Raw genomic sequence first — 15,427 nt, forward strand, 5'->3', positions numbered from 1 at the left:
CCAGCCTGTAGCTCTGCATGGGATTGCCATAGCCAAAGTGCAGCACTCGGCACTTGGACTTGTTGAATGCCATCCCATTGGACTCTGCCCATCTGTCCAGTCAGTCGAGGTCCCTCTGCAGAGCCTTTCTACCCTCTAACTGACTAACATCTGCCCCTAACTTTGTGTCATCTGCAAACTTGCTGATGACTGACTCTACCCCTTCATCCAGATCATCGATGAATATGTTGAAGAGGACAGGGCCCAGCACTGATCCCTGGGGGACACCACTAGTGACTGGCCTCCAGCTGGATGTGGCACCGTTCACTACCACTCTCTGGGCCCGGCCCTCCAGCCAGTTCCTAACCCAGCACAGAGTGTAATGGTCCAATCCACGGGCTGACAGCTTAGCCAGCAGTTTGCTGTGGGGGACCAGTCTCTATTCATAGAGGTGATCTCTACAGCTGCCCATTACCAAAAAGTTTCCAGCTAGCTCCAAAATTTTTCCAGCTAGCTCTGAACAGTCTATCCTTTCTCCTGCAATGAGTGCTCAAACAGCACCATTGTGTTTGTTCTCTTTTAACTGGCATCATAGCACCAGGGAACATTTTTTCATGGGAGTGGAAAAAACGTGTGTGCAGGAGGTCTTTGGCACAACATACTCAAATGCTAAATGACACAGCACCTCACCTCTTTAAGAGAAGGGGAAATCTCCACAGTGATCAAAAGATTGCAGACTACCCGATACCTCTGACCACGCAGTATTTCAAAATGGAACAATGTTGAAGATCCTCTCAGACGTTTCCACTTGTTTCATGCCACCAAGTCAGACACAGGGAGCGCTGAGAGGCACGTCTACCTGCACCTCCCAGGAGGAATCTGGGAGCTTGAGGAAGCAGCTGTTGGTTTTCAGTTCCCTTTGGAGCAAAAGCTCTGGGCAAGGCAAACTGAATGGCCTTCTTTGTAAACCCTTGCACAATCTATTAAAGGCATTTCCTGACCAGTGTGAAGAGTCTGAAAGCATCCTTCCCTCACCCCTCTTGTACCCCTGACCACCCTGTTCACCTGGCTGTGCAGGTGTCAGGGCCGGGCAGCGCTTGGTGGCGACATAAACGTGCCTCACCCAGGCTTTGGAGCAACCAACACAGAGCAAGAGAGGCGGGAAGAAGACATGAAGTAGTGTGCTAGGCTGGCGCTGCTTTGGCTTCTCCCAGCCTCGCTCCCGGCTGCATGGTCCAGACACAAGCTCCTGCGCCGTCCGGGCTGTCCCCTCTCTGTGCGGCCGGTCACACAAAGGCTCTTCCCTTTCCGCGAATTCCGGCTGCGATTCTGCCGAGAGGATGGACAATACCTCTGTCCGCTATTCCCCTCAAAAGCCCTCGGCCCCGGCTCCAGCTGGGGCCATGGCAGCCCCCCAGACCGGCCCATTTGGCGGAGAAGCCGCCCAGAGCGGGAGAAGGAAGGCAGAGGAGGAAGCCGACGGGCGGGGCGAAGGGCCCACCGTCCCGCTCCGCCTAGCCGAGGAGTGCCAGCGGCGTTCTGGGACCCAGTCCCGGGTCGGGGCATGTACCTGCGACAGAATCCACTCCCAGAGGCGGAAGCAACCCGGGATCATGTGGGAGGTCGTCGCTCGCTCTCTGTACCGGGCGAGCTCCCATGCCTCGTATCAGCAGCTGCAGTGGTCCAGCACCAGCCCTGCAGCCCCACAGCTCCACAGCCCTGCGTGGACCCCCAGGATGACATCTGGCCGCAGGATCTCCTCCGTGTGCCCCATCATCCGCCTCTCGCCCGCCGCCCGCAGCCTCTTCGATGAGCCGCTGGCCATCGCTGTGCAGGGCCTCGGCCCGCGGCAGCAGGTCACGCTCCGGACGTCCTTGCGGGACGAGAGGGACGAGCTCTTCCAGGCCTGTGCCCGCTATCAGGCTGGAGACGATGGGGTGCTGGACCTCTCCCGCTGCCCTGCGCTGCCAGGAGGCAGCTTCTCTGGCCTGGAGCCCATGGGGCTGCTCTGGGCTTTGCAGCCCCAGAAGCCTTTCAGGCGGCTGGTGAAGCGAGATGTGCAGAGCCCCTTCCTCCTGCAGCTGGAGGTGTTCGAGGGCCACGGGGACCCCCCCGGGCGGCAGCTGGCCGAGGCACAACACGAGCGGGCGTTCCTACGGGACGGAGTGCGGCGAGTGCTGGTGCGAGAGGGGAATATCCGGGCGACGCTTTTCCTGCCCCCCGGTAAGTACTGGCCGCCTCAGGCTCCTTCCCCCGCGGGCGCTGCTGCCGCTCGCCGCCCTGTGTGCCAGGGCCCGGAACAAGGTTCCCTCCAGACCCCCTTGATGCTAGCACCAGACAGAAAACAAGGGAGAAGTGGAGGTCGCCAGCTGGCACTGGGCACTCTTCAAGGAGTGGCCTGATTCCAGCCCGTTTAGATCTCCACACCACACTCCTCAGGTAGCACAGCTATATGGGCTAAAGCATATGTGGTTTTATTTGTTCGTATTGGACATGAAGGCATCAATCACAGTACCCTTTTTGTTTCCAAATGCAGTGGGAGGTGGTGTCAGCCGCTCTAAAGAGTAACCTTTCATCTGCTTGGCTGTTTTCCTGGGAAATCAGCAGTAGTTCTTTGAGTAGGTTGCTCTCCCAAAATATGGAGTCCAAAGTCTGCTACTTCCCTTTCCAGCCTCTCTGCAGGTCCTGAAGTTACTAGTATAGTACTTGCTGTTGTCCAAGCTGCCTTTTACTGCTACCTTTGTTCCCAGTTCTTCCTCATTTGTGAGCAGAAGATCAAGGAAAGCATTATACAGGTTTAGCCTTGTAGTATTTTTGTCAGAAGATAATTGAAAGGGTTTTGGATTGCCTGACAAATGCTGTGTTGTCCTCCCAGCAGCTGTCCAGACTTCTGCTAGTTTTCTGTAGGAAGCCTCATCTCTTGCCTTCTGTTCGTTGTCTGTGACAGCCACATCACCACCACATCCCACCCTTCCTTCCCTCTGCAACTCAGAGGCTTTGCTAGTATATCTGCAACATCATGTGCTCAAGGAGCTTCTCCACATAGCACGCACCTTCCTCTCTCCTTTTCCTTCCATGTCTATGCTAACTCCTCCACAAGAGTGTCAAAATCATACATGCTGTCCCAACCAGTGTCTCAAACTGCTTTGCAGCCTTGTTGCTGGAGGTAGATTTACAGTTCTTCTTGTTTGTTGCCCAAGTTCTTCATGTTAATCTGAAGACACCTGAGGGAAGCTTTATCCTCCCTTCTGAGCAGGAAAGGGATTCTCCCTCTTAGCCTTCTCCTTTCCATACTTTGTTACTAGTTTGCAAAAATGCCTCTCAGCACTGTGCTTAAGTCCCTGACTCCAATGGAATTGATGTAAAGCTTCCCTCACCAACTTAGCAAGGCTGTTTGCAAATGCTTTTCTTCTCTTAATGCCAGAGTAAATGGCTATAGCATATTTACACTGAAACTGAGAAACTGGAACCATCAGAAGATGAGCTTTTTTGGATCTTCAGAGAAATGTATTGGAGAGAGGCCTCCTGGGTGTTTTTGAAGCAGAGCTTAATACCTTTGCAAGGACTTTACATGCTCTAAGAGACTAGTTGTGACTGTCAGAGGATCTCTTCTCTTCCAGCCATTTGTACCCAGATGTTACCCAAAACATCAGCAAGCCTGTTTTGTGCTGTCTTGTTTAGTCTTGAAGCAGTATAGCCATTTAGTGACAGTAATTTATGACCCTTAGTACCATTCTGCTGCTCTGTGATTTTTTCTTTACTAAAAAAAAAATTCCTAGGCCTATGAATCCAGAATATAAATTAAAAGTTGTGGGTTAAAGTGTCCTATTATGTGTTCTCTTGCAGGCAATGGTCCCTTTCCAGGAATTATTGACTTATATGGAACTGGAGGAGGGCTCCCAGAATACAGGGCTTGCTTGCTGGCCAACTATGGCTTTGCTGTGCTGGCTCTGGCTTACTACAGCTATGAAGACCTCCCCAAAGAGATGAAGGAGTTCCACCTGGAATATTTTGAAGAAGCTGTAAACTATATGTTACAACACACCCAGGTTGGTTTGTTCATTGGCACTCTTTCGCTAGAGGGAACTCTCATTAGTCAGGTCTTCTCAGACTGTGTATGTGGCGGAGCTGCTGTACTTAAACTAGCATCTCTGTCCAGGTTGGCTGTAATTAGTTTGTTTTGTATCTTTAACTCCCATTACAATGATTCACAGATAATTCCAATTCTTGCTTCTGAATTGGCCAAGTGACACAAAGGACACATATTGGCAATTCCTGCTCCACTCAACTCAATATTGTAACTAGGGTGCAAGTTGCCTGGAGGCTTACTGGACTTCCAGTGAGGCTTTTAGGTTTATGCTCTGTAGAGTATCCCCCAGAACTAAATGCCCTTTTCAGTGGTGAAGCATACAATAACCTTCTGTGATCAAGGTCTCAGGGAAGTCCACCAGTACACATTTGTTGTGGTATATTGCTAAAATCACTCCAAAAGTTGGCATTTGGTGACTGTGGTGCTTAGTAGCTAGTTGTGATCTTGGAAATTCTTCTAAGTCAACTCTTCTTGGAAGAGAACCCTGCTCAGTTCTGCATCTTCTTCCAAGCAGCTGAGCATGATAAGAAGTAGAATTGCACAAGGCAACACTTGGTTTCTGTGGAGAAAAATACTCTCCTCAGCCTCAGAAAGATGAGTAGCTGTGAAAGGTTTTGGTTGTTTTTAAGTCACCCTAAATCTACCTGCTCATGCCATTTCTCTGCCCCCAAAAACCCTGAAAATTGCTTCTCCCCCACTGTTTTCAACCCTGAGAGCAGTACCGTATCCTCCCATTAGCACCTCCACTGAGAGTCTCACTGTGTTTTTAACATGTTGCAAAGTTTCAGATGTATTTTCTAATTTCTCTATTCCCATGCTTCAAAGTAAGTGAATTTGGAGCCTGTTACACTAGTGCTAAGGTACAAAAGTTATTAAATTTTCATGCTGTCTCTGAAACTTTTTACCCCAAGGGTCTTTGGATATTGGAGCAGTTGTGATACTAGCTTATCTTTTTGTAGTATCCTTAAAAAAAAATTCAGCACCCTGAAAGATCTTTTTTTCTGTTCTAGTTAACTTGCCTGTGTAAAAGAAAATTAAGGTAACCTACCTATTGTGGGTTGACTCCTGAGGACTGTACAGTTCACTTAGAACAGTGGTTTTAATAGGTGATTTTTTAAAGATACACGTTAATGAGTAAGCTTAAACAGAATACTTCCTCTTTCCTGGGATACTAGCAGGCATACTAGCAAAATGGCAGAGCAGATGATGTGGAGTCTGCTACCCCATGTTAGCTTTTTGTTAGAAGAGTTGAAGACAGTGGTTGAATGTAAGAAACACATTATCATAACTGATGACGTATCACAGTCTCAGCAGGGCTTATAAGCACAGAACAGTGCCCTGGGGCTCCTCAGACATGGGCCCTACACACAGGACCTGGGATCCAGATTAGGACAGACACTACTAGGAACATGCCAATATTTTTTAAAGTGGCATGCTGTGGTTCATGGTTTGTGGTTTCTCTTCTCTCCCCTCCAGGTTAAAGGTCCTGGGATTGGGTTGCTCGGAATCTCAAAGGGAGGTGACCTTTGCATCTCCATGGCATCCTTCCTAAAAGGCATCACAGCCACTGCCCTTATCAATGGCTCAGTGGCAAATGTAGGTGCAATGCTTCACTACAAGGACATCACCATTCCACCCCTTGGTGCGAATTTTAAACGCATCAAAGTGAACAAGTCTGGGATTGCTGATATTACTGATGTACTGAACAACCCACTGGAAGGGCCTGACTGTCAAAGCTTTATCCCTTTGGAAAAGGCTGAGTGTCATTTCTTGTTCATTGTTGGCCAGGATGATCACAACTGGAAAAGTGAATTCTTTGCAGTTGAGGGTAGCAAACGTTTGCAAGCTCATGGGAAGGAAAAGCCTGAGATAATCTGTTATCCTGGAGCAGGGCACTACATTGAACCCCCCTTTTTCCCAATGTGTGCAGCCTCAATGCACCAGCTAATTGGCAAACCTGTGATGTGGGGAGGGGAGCCCAAGGCACACTGTGAGGCACAGATAGATGCTTGGCGGCAGATCCAAGCTTTCTTCCTCAAACACCTCATGGACAAACCATCTGGAACATCCAGTAAGCTGTGATGTGAGCTAGGCTACTTTACATATGAAGATGCTGGTCTTTCAAGTTTGTTTTGTTAAATGGCTCTGAGTGAGAACAAAGAACATCAGAGAGTAAGCTTTTGGGTTTCTTGGAGGATGACAGTGGGTGAAAGTATGAGACCTGCTTCCTTTTAACACCCACCTCTACTGTAGGTTAGAAGTCTTGGTCTCCTGTTGTGTGTGGTATAGGATAAGAAACTAGAAAAATTATGGGGTGAGGCTGTCTTGCTTTAAATGTCAATGTAAGTGGAGGGTAACTCAGGCTGAGAACTAGGATCAAAATTTGCTTTAGCTTTCTCAGAGACATTGCCCTTAACCAGAGCCAGCTTTGTGCTCTAGTTTTTCTGGAAGTGGGTGTTTTATCATCCTGCATCTAGTAATCTTTCTCCTCTCTCTCCATAACTGCACCTTCCTCTTTTTCCACATCACTGAAAGGCATCTGCCTTAACACTTGCTATCTAGTATATCACTTACTAAAAACAGCTATACTGTGTCTGAATCCTCAGACAGCACATCCTCCATTTAGAATCAACAACAGCAGCCCATTGTGTGACATAACATTCTGGACATATGCAATAGAAATGAAGCATTTGTGTGGTTTTGGAAAATTTGGAAGTATGAAACAATGCAACTGGACACATTGGTCATCATGCCTGGAACTGTTTGTGGGCATCTCCTCAGCAGCTCCTTGCCTGGGTATTCATACCCTTACCTCTGCAGCTGCCTGCTTGTAAGTACTGCTGAAAATAACAGGGCTGCAAAGCTGGCCTGGCTGCCCCTTGAGGCACCAAGCTCTCAGCAGGCAGGTTGGTAGGAAATGCTGTGGCACTGGGGCAGCAGAGGTGTCACGTGCTGAGCCCTGTAGACCTCATTTCTAGGTCTGAGGGTCGGGGGCAGCAGGGCCCACCTCTCACACCCCCCACCCCCCCCAGGGATTGTCAGGTTTGGCACACAGGCAAAAAGCATAGAGCACGACGGGTAGGGGGCTGACAAGCTTGCACTATTGTATGAAAATAAGGCCTTAACATCAGTGCCTTACCCAAGCTGCATGGGTATAGCTTAAGTTGTTCAGTATTAATTCTATGTTGTGCTTATGCGTTCTGCACTGACTCTATTTTTCAAATGGATTAAAATGAAATGTTAACCTCTCCCAACGGCTCGCTTGCTCCAGATGGTGGTGATATGGGGGAAGGAGACGGGAGGGCGTAAGTGCTTAGGCGGAACAGTGCTGGGGCAGGCCCGGCGCAGCGCAGCTGCTGGGGGAGCTGTGGGGCTCTGCTATCGATTGAGGCTGGCTGGAGGGGGCGGTGGCCGTGCCACCGTTATTGCCGTTGGCTCAGGAGCGCTTCCCCACCTGTCGCCGACATGTGGAGGGTGGCGGCTGCCGCCGCTTCGGCCCCGGCCCGGCAAGCCCTCTGTCGTGTGCCGTCGCTGCCGCCGAGGCGGCTGGCTGTGAGCGTGGCCGTTTCCCCTAGCGCTGGCCTGGCGGACGAGCGATTGGAGACGCGGGTGGCGGGGCTGGGCCCGGGGCAGCCGGTGACCCTGCGGGCTGTGGCGGCCGATGAGCGCGGCTGCCTCTTCGAGTCGTGCGCGCACTACCGGGCGGACGGCCGCGGCCAGCTGCACCTAGGCACGGACGCCTCGCACGGCGGGAGCTACACCGGCGTGGAGCCCATGGGGCTCTTCTGGAGCCTGGCCCCTGCTGGCATGGAGAAGCCGTACCAGCGGCTCGTTCCCCGAAGCACCGGCGCTCCGATGAAGGTGGAGATGTTGGTCCACCAGGGTCACAGCCAGCCCGGCGCCATCCCGGGGCCGGTGGTGGCCAAGGCTGAGGTGGAGAGGTGGTTCACGGCCCCCGGCGTGCGGAGGATCCGGCTGAAGGAGGGAGGCGTAAGGGGCTCCCTCTTCCTGCCGCCGGGTGAGTGGCCCAGCCGGAGAGCTTCGACCTGGGGCCGGCGGGACGCCCTTGATCGCTCTGTCCGGATCAAGGGAAGCCTCTTTTAAAACAAGGCTTCCCCCCCCCCCCCCCCCCCCCCCCCGCCCCCGAGAATATCACTCGGGAAATTCCTGTTCTATAATAGGTGGCCGGCTGCAGACGGTCCCAGAGGCTTTTCGAGGCCGCGCTGCCTGGTCCTTAGCTGCAGGGCAAGGCACAGGCAGATGGCTCTTTGTGAGACGCCCCAAAAACTGCATGAGAATAGGGGTTGTACAGTTTACTATGTCGCTGCGTTCCGTCTACGATTTTTCAGTGGGGTTGATATTTGGCCAGGAATACCATAATCTAACATTCAGAAAAGTTGGTATGCTAATTATTTGAGTCTGTGCTAAATCTCCCAAGGCTCTCACCCCGAGTAGACATTTCTCTGCCCTGTGAAATACATGCCAATAAACAGAGCAGCAGAAGAGATTCTAGCAAATGCTGGTATTCCACCTGTTAGCACCAGAACTGAGTTACTACAACTGCTTTGTGGTATAAAGGCAAAATAGCTTTCTGAGCAAGTTCTACTTGTTCTGCTTTTGGGGTGGTCGTGCTTTCTGAGGTGGTATTCTGATGAACTGCTAGTGTTGTTGGAAAATGAAACTTTCCACTGATGATGGTATTTGTGCACTTCAGTCTCGATTTCAACTCTGTATTTCTCCGAGTGTTGTGCTACTAGAACTGCCCTCCATATTACCTCAAATTGATAATGACTTGGTTCAGCAAATCCTGTAAGTGCCACTGCAGTTATTAGAGGTTTAAGTATTTGCAGTGAATGATTTGCAAACCAATAATCTCTTTGCCCATTTAGATATGGATCCAAAGTCCACTTAAAAAAAAAAAAAAAAAAAAAAAAAAGACTGAACTTTGCATTTGGGATCAAATTTTAGTCAGCATTCTGGATCTTCCATCGCTGACACGTGGTTGTTTTCATACATCCTGCCTTGGAGGGTGAGCTGGATTTCTGCTGAGGTCAGTGGGAAGGCAGAGAGCTTCAAGATGGAACTGGGTTTTTGTCTTTAGAATGTCTGACATGGTAATTGTGTGGAAGAGTTTGGAATCACTGCTTAAATGACACTGACATCCTTGATGGAGGATCCACCTACAGCATTATTACTATGCCTTTACTACAGGAATAGAAAAATAGTAATATGGAGATAGGGATCTTGAGCATGATCTGCTCTTTCTGTAAGTGAGATGACATGAGTGGGCTTACGCTGTAATACAAAAAGCTATTTCTCAATTCAGGCTTAAGAGCTACAAGCCTGGGGTTTGAGGGTTTTGTTTGCTTTTTAAGCAGTAGTAAAATTGTCCATTTTATCCTGCTTTTTGGAGAGCTATGCAGGGACCATAAACTTGGGCATGTGTAGGTGCTTGGGCAGTCCAGGATCCTTGTGTGAGTTAGAGGTTGTCTTCATGAGAGAGAAACACATTCATGCTTGATTGTGTTCTGATCACATATTCTTGCTAGAATGTTTTCCAGGTGAGGGTGATGACTGTGTACTTTTTTCCCTAGCCACCTAGGCTGACTGCTATTAACTAAAGGTCACTGTTGGTCACAGCATACGGTAAATTTATGCAGACATACTTCCTGTAAGTAGAATATTGAACTTCTATTATTTTTTTTCCTCAAAACCCAGAAGTATGTTTCAATCTTTTACTGACTTCTTCATGCTTTAAGTTAGGACGTTTCCACCAGCGAGCATGTCTTGTCCAAAACTTCCTTTTCTCGTGTTTGAAATGCCAGAGATCTCGTCTCTATCGCATCAGTAATGTCAGAGTTAATGCCTTCTTAGACAAGCAGGTGCTTCTCCTGCTAAGGTAGTTGCAGTGAGCCGGATCAGAGTACATCAGTGCTGACACCTGGTGGCCAGGAGAAAGAAGTAATAAAAGAAATTGCTTGACTGGAGTCTTCATAGTTCCAAGAGGCACTATCCTTGGCTCAGTAATCAAAGATCTTCTGGCATGGCATGCAGGATTAACACAACACGACCTTGGCTGTGAAAGTGTGCTTGTTTGAAACTGGTTCTAATTATTTCTGTGGATTTGTGGGACTGACTGTACACATGTGCATGCACATTTATCTGTCAGTCTCACACACACATAACTGCACCCACATAGCTCTCAGTTTTACCCTCTGCTTCTTCACATCTGCAGCAGCAGTTCTGCTGCCAAGTGTTACACTGCTGATGTTGAGATAGAGCTGACTCATCTAGTAGTGTATGTTTCTTTGCTGTTCTTTGCTCAATGCACTTAATTCCAAAGTTTGTGAAAGTTTTGTAGAGCTTACTCCCCTCAGTGCTCTCCCCTTGTCTCACTTGTATGAGCTTCCACTTTGCTAATTAAGGCCTGCCTTCTTTGTGGGAAAAGAGCTGATGTACAGTACGGTTGTGCTGAGGGTGGGAGGTTAAAGACCATGGAAAAACACATTTAGAACAGACTTTACTTTTTTGTCACCCCACCCCCTCCCTTTTTTTTAACCCAAGTTTAACTGTTCACATATTTTTGCAAGGAAAGTAAGAACCTATTCCTAGTTTGAAATGGCTAATGTGGGATACAGCACCATTTCTCTCATCTCTGCTGTGCCAATGGAAAAGCAATGAGTATTAATAGAAAATGTCTTCTGCTTTCTATATTTTGTTGTTCACTATCTACCAAATAGCTCTGAGTATCCTGTTTGGTAACTTGTCCTCTGTACCTCTTCTTTTTAATGCAGGGGATGGCCCCTTTCCAGGAGTGATTGACATGTATGGTGATGAAGGAGGTTTGATAGAATTTCGATCCAGTCTTCTGGCTACCCGTGGTTTTGCTGCTCTTTCTCTGCCATATTTTGACTTTGAAGATTTGCCTAAAGTCATGAAAGAACTCAAACTTGAGTACTTTGAGGAAGCAGCTAGATTCCTACAGCGTCACCCAAAGGTGAGTGAATAAGAGATTATCTCTGAGGACAAGGGAGCAATTGGCAGTTATGCCCAAGTGGTGGTGATGACTTTTTTGGAATATCAATTTCTGCTAGCTAGGTTTAGGCCAAATAATGGGAAAAAGGTTTAAGTCCTGCATAGGCAGCTACCTATATGACTGTAGAGAGTGAATTTCTTCCAGCACAAGCTATCTGTTAGATAAATTCATGCAGGAAGCTACAAGATTCCTGATCTTTAGAACAGTGAATTACTGGAATATCCTCCAAACAGGAGCAGTGGTGACAACAATGGTTTTTTAAAAATGAAAGCAGTTAGTTTAAGATAGAGGATGATACAAAACTGTTCAAGAGTTGGCAAAGGAATGGATTTGATTACTTGGGATGTTGCTTTCAGTTTTATTTTCCAGGCTACAAAAGGACAAGACTAAATGCTGTTTATCTAATCCTTCAAATGTTATTTTCTGAGGGTACTTTATCTGCTTGAGACATTCATAACAATAGACTATGCTTGAATTTCCTGCTACCTGTTTTGGGAAAAAGATAAAATAGGTGTTTCAAAATATGTAGTAGGGACAAGGCAAGGTCTAGGTGATGGTACCTCCTGTGCCTGTCCATGTTATTTTGTGGGGTTTGACAGCTCTTCTTGTCTCTGAGAAATAAGACACTAAGAGGGAGGAGCCTGGGTCCAGACTGTAGCTTTCCAACATGTCACATTAATAATTAACCCAACTGTTTAGGTTTTTTAATAACACTACTCTGATGGCATTTAATGGCTAATCCCATTATTATACATACTTCCTTTTTTTCTTTCTTCCTCTTCCCCTCCCCGTATCATATCTGAAGGTGAAGGGACCAGGAGTTGGAGTGATTGGGACTGGCAAAGGGGCAGAATTAGCACTCGCCATGATCACCTTCCTGCCAGAAGTCGTGGCTGCTGTCTCTATCTCTGCCTGTAGTTCAAACACTATTGCAGACCTCCATTATGGTGAGATGACGCTGCCCGGGCTCCGTTTTGATATGAATAAGGTCAGTGTTTCTGACACTGGTGTCTTTGACATTTTTGATGCTCTGGATGACCCAACAAACCCTGCTAATTCTTCCTGTATGATCCCCATCGAAAAAGCAGAAGGTCACTTTCTCTTAGTGGTAGGGGAAGATGATCGTATGTGGAAGAGCTCCTTATATGCTGAGCTGGCAATCGGGCGTCTGCGCCAGCATGGGAAAGAAAACTTTGAACTCTTGAGTTATCCAGGAGCAGGTCACCGAATCGATCCTCCTTCTACCCCATTCTGTCAGGTAGCCATGGATCGTGTTCTAGGGGTACCTGTTCTGGGAGGTGGAGAGAGTAAAGCACATGCCCATGCACAGGAACACTCCTGGGGGAAGATTCAGGAGTTTCTGCACTTGCATTTGGGATGAACACTGAAGCACTTGCAAGGCGTTGCAGAACTGCAGAGGACTGAGCTTGAGCCACCAAAATGACTGGTGACTTGGAGGGACTGATTGAGAAAAGCTTTGAACTATGAAATAACCAAAAACCTAAAGACCACTTATCTTCAAGCATAAATCCAGAACTACAGGGATTTATTTGGACCAGCCCAAGTTATTTTAATTAGGTATACAGAGAAGTGAAACTTGTAAGAAGGCTGCACTCCAGTACAAATTTGACAGCCCCAATTGGTCATGATGTCAAGAAACAGGTATCTGAAGAGAGGAGTAGGTATTTTCTTGCTTGCAGAATTTGACTTGGAGAATTTTAACAGCTAGCCTGCACCCTTAGCAGGGACAGACTGGGTCATACCTGGGGCATGATGACAACCCAGGGATGATGAACTTCGAGATGACAATGATGTACAATTCTGGGTCTCAAGTTACCTTAGCTCAGAACTCTCAGGTTTACAGCCATATTTGCTTTGGAAATGTTTTCTATTTACATGAAGCTGAGGTCATCTATTTCTAATGGGGCTCATATCTTCCAGTGACACGGTCTGTTTCTTTCCATCAAGAGCTACCTTTAAGGTACAAAAGAGTGCTCTCCTGTCATCCCAGGAGAATGGCAGCACTAGCACTGTTTTGTTTTAGGAATGCAACCATCTGTTCCTGTAATGTCTTGGGCTGACATTTGACACTCAGGGTATTAAAAATCTCTTGGATAGGTTAAAGCATGGTTAAATACACTTACACTGTGTGCAAGCCCTACTTCTCTCTTCATTGCTTGTTTTAAACTAGTAACACCTGCCTTTAAGTTAGGGATTAATTACCTGTGGAATGCTGTAGTAATATTGTGAATAGATGCTGACAGCTATTTTTAGGGAAGAAGCAGAGCAGAAAGAAGGCATATCCAGTGGAAGACCAAGACTGACTGCCAAAAAGCTGTCGCCTTCTGGCAATGATTAACTTAGGAACATAATACTTTAACAACCAACAACAACAAAGACCCAGAAGCCACTCAAAAATCACCACCCCAAATCTAAGATATCTTTTCCATGATTGTCTGGATTTTTTAAATCCAAATTAATTTTTGGCTAGTGCCTTAATGTTCCCCCACCATTCAGGTATAAAGAAAAAACTTCTGCCCACATTAGTTCATGTCTCAAGAGGGTGCCAGCTCTGAAAGCCTATTTAAGGAGGGCTGCTACTCCTACAACTTCTCCTTCCAAGATCATTTTGTCAGACCAGTTTGAGAGCTGCCCACTAAGACTAAAACTCCTTAATTTATGGTATTAAATGTTGCTTTGCCCTCAGGGAGCTTTTCTCTCCAGTTAACTGTCATTATGCTGTTGCTCAGGTCTCATTAGCTTTCTGCAACTCTTATGACCTGTTGTCACTTGGTTAAATTCTTATGTTCTCCACACCATCACAGACAATTGAACAATTTATCTACCCACTCCCTCCAAGAAAAGCTCCACCCTGCTCACTCCATGTGCCTTCATGCCTAGTTTCTCTAAATTCCCTCAATGGCCAAAGAGGCCTTTGCAAAGCTGTATCTGGTGATCGAACCTCCAGTAAAACCATCAGCCCCAGAAGTCCAGGACCACAGCCTGTCTGCCTCAGTGTGTATGTTGGTGTCACCCAGGTTTAGTACCTTTACTTTTTTACAGACTCATTCCAAATTGCAGCCATAAAAGAAAAGGGTTGTCTGAAGGCTTCCATTTGTTCAGTCTCCTCATCTTCAGTAGTGGAAGCTGTCTCATTGTGACAGAGCAGTGCTGCCTCTAGCCCTGCTTTCTTACCTTCCAAGTGCCGATACCTGTCTCCACCCTCCACAGTGTATCCAGTGCCATACAAAATTGCAAGCTGGAGACTCAGGAAGTAAATGTTGTAAACAGAACAAACCCCGGGTAGTTTAAAAGTCCTCATACTTCATTTCCAAAGCAGAAGCCTTTAAAATAACTCAGCAACAGATGTTGTCAGATGTATGCAATTTGAAAGACAGGCAGAACACTTCCTTTATGAAGAAAGCAAGCCTGCAGAGAGAGGACTTCAGTGTTAACATTTTTGTTTATGAATAGTTCATGTGTTTGGGAAAATGGCTATTTTTTAAACCAAGAAGAGAGGAAAAGTAATGTACCTTTACTGTGAAGAGCCTTTAGTGAACATGTCAGGATGTTCTTGGACAAAATAATTCACAGGAGAGTGTACAAAACCAGCCAACTTTTGCACTACTGTTTTGTATATTTACGATCCCTCACGTAGACCCAAAATACAGCACGGACACTCCGCTATTTCCTGAAGCATATCTCGAGTGCCTGATTACAGCCTGCGTTAAAGCCACCTTATTTGTCGTGTTTTGCGTTGCTTACCTGGCAACGCTCCCGCGGTGTGTCGGCGAGACTCTTTGCTTGGGTGACAGGGTTAGAGTCATCAGCTGAATCGGGGTGGGGGGAGCGTAGGTCTGAGGTACAGCTAACGCTGGGGCTCCAGAACACCCCAGGACGGCTGGGCAGCCCGAGCTGCGTCTGCAGAGCCGGGGCAGCGACTCAGCATCAAGATGGCGTCTCTGGCTTTGAGCGGGACGAGGGGATACGAATAGCAGCGGGCGGACCCCCCCTTCACCAGAGGTACCTCGTGGGATCAAACCGCCGCTGATACGGGTGGGCGTTTGGTGCTGGTGCTTGTAATCTCAAACTTGTAAATTTTGTCACGCACTGATTTCAATTAAAAAATCTGAAGATGCTCCTGTAGTTGGTTTTATTACCATTACGAGCAGAGGAGGGAGGGCGTGAGGCGGCCGCCGCGAGGGCAGAAGTCCGCCCAGACGCCAGGGAGCGCCTCCCGGCAGGACCACCGCCCCACCAACTGTCCCGTCCCACAATGCGCCGCGGAGCGCCCCCCACGCGACTTCCGGGATGAGACTGTG

At 47.7% G+C, this 15,427-nt stretch overlaps 2 protein-coding genes across 2 annotated transcripts; both read left to right on the forward strand.

Annotated features, from left to right (window-relative positions):
• The first annotated feature begins 1,224 nt into the window (after positions 1–1,224).
• LOC137453171 (acyl-coenzyme A thioesterase 1) lies at positions 1,225–7,323 on the forward strand. The gene is made up of 3 exons (XM_068162199.1): positions 1,225–2,202; positions 3,826–4,028; positions 5,546–7,323. The coding sequence occupies exons 1-3, from the start codon at positions 1,320–1,322 to the stop codon at positions 6,149–6,151; spliced, it is 1,692 nt and encodes a 563-aa protein (XP_068018300.1). The 5' UTR covers positions 1,225–1,319; the 3' UTR covers positions 6,152–7,323.
• Positions 7,324–7,401: 78 nt separating this feature from the next.
• On the forward strand, positions 7,402–15,244 carry LOC137453172 (acyl-coenzyme A thioesterase 5-like). Its single transcript, XM_068162200.1, has 3 exons — positions 7,402–8,087; positions 10,864–11,066; positions 11,911–15,244. Exons 1-3 carry the CDS (start codon positions 7,535–7,537, stop codon positions 12,484–12,486), a joined length of 1,332 nt encoding a protein of 443 aa, XP_068018301.1. The 5' UTR covers positions 7,402–7,534; the 3' UTR covers positions 12,487–15,244.
• Positions 15,245–15,427: the final 183 nt, after the last annotated feature.

Source organism: Melanerpes formicivorus, unplaced genomic scaffold, assembly GCF_026170545.1.
Source record: "Melanerpes formicivorus ecotype bairdi unplaced genomic scaffold, bMelFor1.0.p_v2 SCAF_62, whole genome shotgun sequence".
NCBI lineage: Eukaryota > Metazoa > Chordata > Aves > Piciformes > Picidae > Melanerpes > Melanerpes formicivorus.